General features: G+C 36.1%; 1 protein-coding gene across 1 annotated transcript; it reads left to right on the top strand.

Annotated features, from left to right (window-relative positions):
- Positions 1 to 5,740: 5,740 nt before the first annotated feature.
- LOC121374456 lies at positions 5,741 to 8,287 on the top strand. Its single transcript, XM_041501561.1, has one exon. The coding sequence runs from the start codon at positions 5,741 to 5,743 to the stop codon at positions 8,285 to 8,287; it is 2,547 nt and encodes an 848-aa protein (XP_041357495.1).
- Positions 8,288 to 11,368: the final 3,081 nt, after the last annotated feature.

Below are 11,368 nucleotides of genomic sequence, written 5' to 3' on the forward strand. Positions count from 1 at the left end.
CCTCTGTACATATTTGTAATATGTGGAGATTTAAATTGCAGAACAGAAGATCTGCAATCTAAATGTGCAGAAGGGTCTGATTATGCTGAGGTATATTGTACAGATGATGATGGGAGTGAATCACACATAGGCTGTCATGACAAAAAGTCAGATGATAAGATATGTAATGATTTCGGCCATGAACTACTTGATATGTGTAGCAACGTTGATCTTTGATCTTTTAATTTTAAATGGTCTGAACATGTTTGATGGCTCATACATATATATTTCTCAACAGGGTTGTAGTGTGATTGACTACTTTCTGATATCATCTATGCATATTTCTATTTGCTCTTCACTACATGTATCATTTCAAATATGGTCCAGTTGAAATGACGTTGTATGGTACTCCTAAATACCTAGATTGTTCTGATAATGAACCGAAAAAGTGTTAAGAAAAAATTGTATGGGATGATTCTAAGATAAGTGATTTTCAAAAGAATCTGGAAAATCATGATACACACGATGATTTTGTTAAAGGTAGACTAAACTCCAACAAGAGCCTTATGTGTTGGAAAGATGGATACCTGGACCACCAACACATACTGACACTTTAACAAATGAAAAACGCGTAATTTTAGATTTAATTAAAAAAAACGCATGATTATTCCTGCTAACTGGGGGCAGCCATTTTGTTTCGTTTTTGTGACGTCCGGTGGTATAGCTTGGGGCGAAGTGACGTCAGCTCCGTCTAACTTCTCTATTATGCACAGTGCAAACAAACGCTCTAATTTACGACAAAGCGCTTCGCTTTCATCAACCTGACTTGTAAAACAACAGAAATGATTTGATAGTATAATATACTATTTAACTAAATATATTTCAGTTTGTATCAATATAACGAAATGGAGTTATAGTATTTTTTCTTTTAAAAAATCCAAAGAAAAAATGCATATTATTAGGCCTATTGGTAGGATACGTTCGAGCAAAAACGACCACTCACGATACCCAAGTGATAATTATCTCTTCTGGGTTTTTTTTTCTTCGTTTTTTTTTTTTTTTTTTTTGGGGGGGGGGGGGGGGGGGGGGGGTGGGGGGGGGGGGGGGGGGGGGGGGGGGGGGGGGGGGGGGGGGGGGGGGGGGGGGGGGGGGGGGGGGGGAAGAAATCTACGTAATTGGTCAGTTTTGTGATTTTATATGGGAAAGTCTACTTAATCAAGGGTTTTACAGAATTACTTACAGTAATAAAGCAGCAGGACGGCCGGTAAGGTCCATTACGATTTGAGGTTATCACACAATATGCTGTGATCTTAATAAAAGAGGCACTTCTTTTAGTGTGCCATGTCATGTCATAGGGCTTTACCTGCACATTCAGAGAAAGCAGACACAGTGTCTGGGGGACCGTCTAAATATACACCTGCCAATCAAGGTACAGGCCACGGAAAAAAAATACCAATTAACCAAGAAAACATTCCGACTATTATTTCAGTACGTGGGTTAATTTATATACAAAACATAATGCAGACTTTATTTCAACACTTTGACAAAGGTGGTTTATTTTGTATTGAAAAATAAACCACATATACACGATGCTATGTTACTGGGATGGATATTATTACAGAACATTGCGATGCATCCGCAAAAATCAGGTATGTTTTGTTTCTTCAGTTCGAAGACTAATTCCCGACGTGACACGTTAGGTATTACGTAACCACCAGCTCGTCAGAGGGCGTATTCACTGAGATGGTACAAAATGGCTGCACCCGTTATATATAATAGCCGTCACATTTAACCGTTTTATTAATTAACTATACGATTATACTTGTTGATATTAAGCAATAATGTGAATTATGTATCGTTGAATATGCATACCAGTCCAAAAGCCTTGCTTTAGCATTCCTTTAAGGCCTTAAGAATGTGCTAAGTTTGATCATGCATTGGAAAGTTTTAATAATTGGCTTTAAAAATGTGCATCATGTATGTATAAAACCTTCACTGATAGGGAGAAGAAGTTTGTTCCCATACATGCTTGGTTTGATAAAGAGTGTTACAAAATGCGAAAGGAAGCTAACTACTTTCTACGTAAATTTAAGAGATCAAAGTCAGTTGAAAATAAATTAATTTACTTAGGGAGACGAAGAGGCTATACGAAACATATTTTAGAAAAGAAACGGACATACTGTGATAACAAACTACATTTGTTATTAGGCAATATTAATAATTCTAATATATTTTGGAAAGAAATTAAAAGGATAAACTATAATGTATCTCAAAGAAATAGTATTAGTAAAGATCAGTGGCTTAAACACTTTAGAAATGTTTTAGAATGTCCGGCACAAAGAGATCAACATTATAATGATGATATATTGCTAAATAATTATGATGAAAGTATTAATTTAAGTAATGATAAAGAACATCAAGCTATGAATCAAGTAATTACAAAAGAAGAAATTAATGTAGCTATTAAATCACTTAAAGGTGGGAAAGCAATGGGGATTGATGGTATAACGGCAGAATTATTGAAAGAATCACAGGTAGCTTTGATAAATTTCTAATACCTTTTCTTAATGGCGTTTTTGACAAGGGTATATATCCACAGGTTTGGGCTACATCAGTGATCATCACTCTGTATAAAAAGGGATCTATAAATAACCCAGCTAATTATCGTGGTATCTATTTATTGTCTGTTATGAGTAAAATATATACGCACATTATAAATAAACGTTTAACTCACTGGGCTGAAAGTACAAGAACACTTTTAGAAGAACAAGCAGGATTCAGAGATAATTACTCAACAACTGACCATATTTTTACACTATATGGCTTAATCCAAAAGAGATTGCTATCAGGTACTAAGTTGTATGTGGCTTTTATTGATTTCAAGAAGGCTTTTGGCTCTGTTAATAGAAATATATTGTGGAATATTTTAAGAAATATTGGAATTCATGGTAAGACAATGGATATGTTGAAAGCTATGTATGCATCTGTTAAGGCATGTGTCAGATATAATTCACATGAGTTTACAGATTTCTTTGAATGTCCCTTAGGTGTAAAACAGGCGTGTAAAATAAGCCCTCTGCTTTTTTTTTTTTTTTTTTTATATAAATGAATTAGCAAATGAAGTAATAGAGGGTGGTAAATATGGTGTACAAATTCTACCTAACCTAAATGAGTTATTTTTGCTCCTTTTGGCAGATGATATAGTTTTGTTATCAATTACCCCTGGTGGACTGCAAACGCAAATTAATAATTTGAAGAAATCTGCTGATAGACTTTATCTGACAGCGAATTTAGATAAGACTAATATTGTTGTTTTTAGAAATGGTGGGTACCTTTCTGCTAGAGAAAAATAGAAATATGGAAACCTTGAAATCAAAGTTGTAAATAGTTATAAATACCTTGGTATGAATTTCACTACGAAACTTAGTAGAAATTTGGTATTACAACATACTCTGTCAAAAGCAAAAGGAGCTGTTATTCAAATTATAAGATCATTATATAAATTGGGTTCATTTAATAGTAAAATATGTTTTAAACTGTTCGACTGACAAGTTATGCCTATGTTAACATACTCATCAGAAGTATGGGGCCTTTCCAGTCTTCCTGAAATTGAAAAGGTACATTTATTTGCATATAAACGTTTTTTATGTGTTCTCTCACAAACCCCAAATCTAATGGTATATTCTGAGACTGGTCGTTATCCCCATTACATTACATCAAAGCTGTTAAATATTGGACACGTCTGTTACAGCTACCTTCTTCTAGGCTATGTAAACAAACATACTTAATGCTTTATAATTTTTGTTGCAAAGGTAAAAATAATTGGGCAAGTCAGTTGGAAAATATTTTATGCCGTAGTGGCTTTGGCTATGCCTGGCTAGTTCAAGAAATTCGTGATGTTAAAATATTTCTAAAAACTTTAAAACTTAGACTAACAGACGTATATTTACAAGAATGGTTAACAGATATAAATAGTAGTGATAGATATGAAATATATAGAACTTTTAAATCAACTATACTTTTAGAAAAACATTTGGATTGGAATATACATCATTTTAGAAATGCACTCACGAGATTTAGATTAGGTTATACAATTATTAACACTCATAGAAATAGATAGACATGACTTGCCCAAACAGTGTCACTATTGTGATGACATATTGGAAGATGAATTCCATTTTTGTTTATATGTCCATTATATAGGGTGTAGTGGTCAAATAATCGGGTTTAAATTAATTAACTGTGTTGTGAAGTTCGCTAGAGTACTTTTAGTTATTTGAGGGAAAATTCCGCTTTCGTTTAATTTTATTGTCGATTATATATCACCCGTTGATTTACCATGGACCAAGGGAGATAATTCTAACGTAATGGCAACCAACCATGTGCAGACGACCAAGATTAAAGAACGCCTAAAACAATGGTAAAGAAAATATACATGTCATCCCCACGTTTAATATAAATCTTTTGATTTTCTATGTAACAAACTTCCTTTATGTTTCTTACGTTATTGATTTTAACGTTATATATATATATGTCAAAAACACATTTTTATATGTCACATGGTTGGCTCGATTGTACCGTAAATTACCGTAAATGTTGTAATTACAAAATAGTGAATATATAATTTTCTAGTATTATTAATGTATTAATATAAAAAAGACACAGTATTTAGTTTTTTTTATATTTTATATCTTTCAGTCAATCTGTATTTTGGATCCCTAAGAATAAGAAAACAATTCATAAACAAGAATAAAGAACTTCAGTTTGAACACATGTGCTTGGTTGTCAACAGCATTGACATTGTTATTTAACCATGGATAGTGAAGAAGATACAGAAACAAGTGAGCGTGGCGAAGAAACAAGAAGAAACAAGATAAAAAAAAATGACTGAAAAGGGGTTACAGTGTAGTAAAGAAATAAAATCTAAAAAGATTGATAATGTATTTAAGCAACTTAAGAAAGAATATCAACATGTTGATAGTGCAATGACCTCGTGTGACTTTTCCAAGGAATGTTCGTTGTGCATATGCAAAGTGGCTTAAATTACTTGATAATTTATATGAAGTTCGCGAAGAATATGCAGATCTTCTTGAAGAACCGGACCGTTCCAGATTCAAGAACGAGTGTAGTGGCCAAGATCGTATTCTATTAAAGTTAAAAGCATCTGTAGATCAATACTTCATGAGAACTGTGAAGAGAAAGTGAAGAATGGGCACAGATCAGTAATGCTTCATCTAGGAAAGGTTCCATAATATCAAGAGGCAGCCATTCATCTTTGGCAAGCTCGATATCCTCCGCAAAGCTGCAGGAAAGTCAAAGAAAGGCAGAGCTTATGGCTAAGGCCAAGGCGTTGAAAGAGAAGCAAAGATTAGAAGTCGCTAAATTGGAAATCAAAATGAGAGAAGAGGAACTTGAGCTACAAACACAAATTGATATTTCAGAGGCGAAATCTAAGGTTCTTGACAGTTTTGAAAGCGGACAGAACATAACTGGTAACGAAACACGATTTCCATTGACTCCTGTGGAAAAAACTTCTGAGTTTGAGCATGCTAACATTATAGATAATTCATTTGGACAAGTAACTGATAGAACCAAACTTAATTCCAAGGCATCGCCATTCGTGCCAGTGGATTGAAATGTACTACGTATGCAGACGGACACAGATTCTAATGTGATCAAGTCAGTTGTGCAACAGCTTCGAAAACCTATCCCAGACATACAAAAGTTTAGTGGTGATCCGCTTCAATACAGTCATACTGTAATGAAAAGCATACCCACTGAAGAAAGAGCCAAAGAAGTGAAAACATTGAACCTTGAGTGTGAAAAGCTTCCCAGTGAACGTGCTCTAGGAGTATTCTGGTTCGTAGAATCCGACTCTCTCGGGTTCAAGATATGCGAAAGAATCCAACGAAATACAAGAAGGGAAATCCTGTCAGTTATTAGCAGTGTGTACGATCCTCTTGGGTTCGCCGCGCCATTCATATTGACTGCCAAACAACTTCTCCAAAGTCTGTGCAAAAGAGACATTGGATGGGATGATGAGATAGACTGTGTGAGCCTAAAGCTGTGGCAAAAGTGGCAAGAGGATCTGCCTAATCTCGTAAAGATTCAGATACAGCGATGTTACAAGCCAAAAAACTTTGGCCGGGTAGTGCTGTGTCAACTGCATATGTTTACTGATGCAAGTGACTGTGGTTATGGTGTGGTAGCCTATCTCCGTTTGATGAACGTGGACAATGATGTTCACTGTGCTCTAATTATGGCCAAGTCAAGAGTGGCTCCGTTGAAAAAAATAACAATACCACGTATGGAACTTACCGCTGCAACTGTTGGCGTTCGACTGTGTAAGGTAATAACTGATGAACTTCAATACAACATTGATGAAACCTTCTTTTGGACCGACAGCATGTCTGTTCTAAGGTACATTGCCAACAACACTTCAAGGTTCCAAACATTCGTGGCTAATCGCGTTGCGCTTATCAGAGAAGGTACACAGGTGAGACAGTGGAGATACATAAATTCTAAATGTAATCCAGCTGATTGTGCATCAAGAGGCATGAGTTTTGACAAGTTCCTGCAGCATAAACAGTGGTTTGAGGGACCAACTTTCCTATGGAAGCCACAGAAAGATTGGCCGCAAGAAATTGACATACCATGCACCATTCCTAATGACGATCCTGAAGTCAAGAAGTCCGTAAACTGCGTACTAACAAATGGAACCAACATAATTGATAAAGTTATCAATTATTACTCAAGCTGGAGTAAGCTGAAAAGGGCAGTTGGTTGGATCATTCTGATAATGAACAGACTGCACCAAAAGGCTGTTGAGCGTAAACAGCTCTACACTGAATTAAAAATGACCGAGACCAATCCTGTTCTCAGGTGTAATCTTGTTCAAAAGAAATTGGAAACAACCAAGATCCCAGATGATGTGAGTTGTGAAAATGTGTTGACAACAGATACACTTGAGAAGGCTGAAATGGCTCTGATTCAACATGTTCAAGCTCAGCACTTTCACAAAGAGCTAAGAGCTATGACAGATAAAGAATCTAAGAAAGATTTAAACAAGGGAGTTGGGGAAAATAGTCCTTTGTATAAGCTAGATCCCTTTCTAAGTGACGGTGTTATTCGAGTGGGAGGACGTCTTGAAAGGGCTCAAATTCAATATGATATGAAACATCCCGTTGTGTTACCCAAGAACTGTGTTGTGTCAAAGTTGATCTTAGAAGAGATTCATAGATTAGTTGGACATATGCTTTCTCTCTTGAGACAAAGGCACTGGATTCTTGGAGCAAGAACTAGTATCAAAGGAATTGTGTCAAAGTGTGTCATATGCCGAAAATATAAAGCCCCACCAGGTGAACAGAAAATGGCAGACCTTCCCGAAGAGCGTCTGAAACCAGACTTGCCACCTTTCTCGCATGTCGGCATGGACTATTTCGGACCATTTCAAGTGAAACGTGGACGTAGCTGTGTTAAAAGATATGGAGTTATATTCACATGTTTAAATATTCGTGCTGTCCATCTTGAAGTTGCAAGTAGCTTGGATACCGATTCGTGCATTAACGCTATAAGAAGGTTCATCGCTAGGCGCGGATCGCCTAAACTCATCAGATCAGATAATGGTACCAACCTAGTTGGAAGTGAGAGAGAATTCCGAGAAGAACTTTCCAATCTAAACCAGACAAAGCTGCATTCATCACTTCTTAAAAAGGGAATTGATTGGTACTTCAATACCCCTGCGGCGTCTCACCATGGTGGTGTTTGGGAACGCATGATTCGTTCTGTGAGAAAAATTCTTTATTCGATCATGCAAGAGCAAACCGTGAAATTAGATGATGAATGTCTTTATACCCTCCTTTGTGAAGTCGAGGCAATTTTAAATGGCAGGCCTATCACAGACGTGCCATGTGACCCGCATGACCTGTCACCACTCACTCCTAATCACCTCTTCTTGCTGCGGTCTGGTGACAAGATGCCTCCGGGAGTGTTCAACAAAGCTGATACATACTGTCGACGGTGGTGGCGTCAAGTCCAATACTTGGCGGATGTATTTTGGAAACGATGGATTAGGGAGTATCTACCCCTACTGCAAGATAGACAAAAGTGGTTGACTAGAAAAAGAAATCTTGCTGTTGGAGACATTGTGCTTGTGATGGACAGTTCACCAAGGAATGCCTGGTCACTCGGCCGGATTACTGAAGTTGTTATCGACAAGAAAGGACTTGTGCGAACAGTGAAACTGAAAACGGCTTCTTCTGAACTTGTCCGTCCCATCGACAAACTTTGTGTCATAGTATCTCAGTAAAACTGAACTTGCCCTTCCCATTGGCAAACTGTGTGTCATTGTGTCAGGATAACTTGGAACTTGAAATTTCAGAAGTGCTTTAAGAACACTAAAGTTATTTGATTATTTGACTTTAATAACTTTATTGTAAGGGTTTATTATTTGACGTTAGTGGTTTGTTATTTGACCAGATATTTGTGTTATAATTGTACCTTTAGTATGTTACAATTAGGAGGCCGGATTGTAGTGGTCAAATAATCGGGTTTAAATTAATTAACTGTGTTGTGAAGTTCGCTAGAGTACTTTTAGTTATTTGAGGGAAAATTCCGCTTTCGTTTAATTTTATTGTCGATTATATATCACCCGTTGCTTTACCATGGGCCAAGGGAGATAATTCTAACGAAATGGCAACCAACCATGTGCAGACGACCAATATTAAAGAACGCCTAAAACAATGGTAAAGAAAATATACATGTCATCCCCACGTTTAATATAAATCTTTTGATTTTCTATGTAACAAACTTCCTTTATGTTTCTTAGGTTATTGATTTTAACGTTATATATATATATATGTAAAAACACATTTTTATATGTCACATGGTTGGCTCGAATGTACCGTAAATTACCGTAAGTGTTGTAATTACAAAATAGTGAATATATAACTTTCTAGTATTATTAATGTATTAATATAAAAAAGACACAGTATTTAGTTCTTTTATATTTTATATCTTTCAGTCAATCTGTATTTTGGATCCCTAAGAATAAGAAAACAATTCATGAACAAGAATAAAGAACTTCAGTTTGAACACATGTGCTTGGTTGTCAACAAAGGGATTTAACAATAAAATATCTGTCTCCAAAATACAGGTGTCATCCCAGTAGATTAAAATTATAATTTTATTAAATACAGCATGTCATACACAGAAGTGGAATTTAAGTAAATTTATATGTGAAGCACTTAGAATTTGGAAAGTATTCTGTAATAGTTAATTCAAGTCATTTGGTTAGTATGCATAGATATTATGATTGATCTTCATATTGCATATGTATGTGTTGATGTCTGCGCTAATCTTTTCTTGTAACAGGGTGTTCAACCCTAACAATGAAAATAAAGAAATAAATAAAATACTCTGTATAATAATAAATAAAATATAAAGTATTTTCTGAAAATAATGTTGCTATAGAGGATCTGGAGAAGGCACACATACTCACTCTCTCACTCACTCATTCACTCATTTTACTAGGATGTATTTCTAAAAGGTACGTACAAGAACTAAATGTAGTCTTAATTGTCACATGAAGACATTTGTCATAAGCTTCTCTGGGCATGGAAATAATGGATATAATATACAGACATAAATATTCTCAGTACGAAGCTGTAGGCTTCAACAACATGTGGCATTCTTTATTTTTAGAAGACATGGTACCTTTAAGACCACCATGGCTAATACACACCAAACGGCCAACACCACGCATCTAGCATTCTGGTGCTTGCTTTAACGCTTATTGCAGTCTGAAATGTGGGCTGTGTATTCCAAGTAGTTTTGGATAAATGGTAATTTTGCTAAGCATTGTAGGTGTTAAATTTAGCTCAAAATTGCTGCCATCTTTTGTCCTGTGTTTCAAGTCCTATTATTCCAGTAAATACTGTAGCCTACATAGAAAGCTGTATGTGCACTAAGAAAGTTAAATATGTCTGATACATAGCAGTCTGGTAGTTTTAAGCAGTCATACTTATTGCTTAGAGACATTTCAAAAAATACATTTTATCTTACAAGCAATTATTTTTGAGACACAAAAACAGTCTTATATTTATTACACACATTTAACTTTGTTCTGTCTAGTCCATCCCAATTTCTGTATAAATTTTAAATATTACAACTATGTGATGATTAATTATGAAACAACATCCTTCTAAAATCAAAACCAATGTGGGTATACAGTTAAAATCTTGAAACTGGTCTCATCTTATAGCTAATAGTATATGTAGTTTGTGTACAAAATTTCATTATCCATATATGTCTTTCTTAGAAAATTTATTTTTAATTATGTATGATTTTAGCACTCATGAAGCATTCACAAGTGCAAATAGGGTGGTGTTGACAGGGGGGTATGTTAAATGTATGTACTGTAAGTGTTTTAAGGTCTCAAAAATGGCTGCTCTGAAGCTAAAATGGTATTTTAAAGATTTTCGGTTCTCTCTAGGCATTCAGTTTAATTACGGAATATAAGTCAGCTATATATTACAACTTCATAACATACTTTTCTATGTACATTATTTCCTGGGATAATGAGACTTGAAATATAGCACGAAAATGTAACATCTACTACAAATATATATATATATATATATATATATATATATATATATATACAGACACACACCACACACACACAGACACACTCATACACACCACACATACACAACCACAGACACATACACACACAGACACACACACCATACACACACAGACACACACCATACACACACACCAAACACACAGAGATACACACACACAGAGACACATACCACACACACACACACACAGACACACATGCACACCATACACAAACAGCACACTCACATAGCTACAGACACACGCACACACAGACAGAGAGACACACACACACATACAGAGAGAGAGAGAGAGAGATACACGCGCGCACACACGCACACACACACACAGAGACGCACACACATACACAGAGACACATACACACGTAGACACACAGAGAGAGAGAGAGAGAGAGAGAGAGAGATACATATGCACACAGACACACTCACTCTCACACACACAGACACACACATACAGAGACACACGCACACATACACACACACACATAGAGAGATACACACACAGACACACACACACACACACAGAGACACACACACACACAGAGACACACACAGAGAGAGAGAGACACACACACAGACACACACAGAGAGACACACACACATTCCAGGTGTCGTTCCAACGGGCCGATGTCATGACAGAATATTGTTATTTTTATTCCGTTTGATTCTAATCAACACATGCTCCGGCCCCTGTATCACAAAAGCCAGGACACGTCCCTGATAACAGCTCACATAATAACAACACT

The sequence above is a fragment of the Gigantopelta aegis genome, chromosome 6 (genome assembly GCF_016097555.1).
Source record: "Gigantopelta aegis isolate Gae_Host chromosome 6, Gae_host_genome, whole genome shotgun sequence".
Lineage (NCBI taxonomy): Eukaryota > Metazoa > Mollusca > Gastropoda > Neomphalida > Peltospiridae > Gigantopelta > Gigantopelta aegis.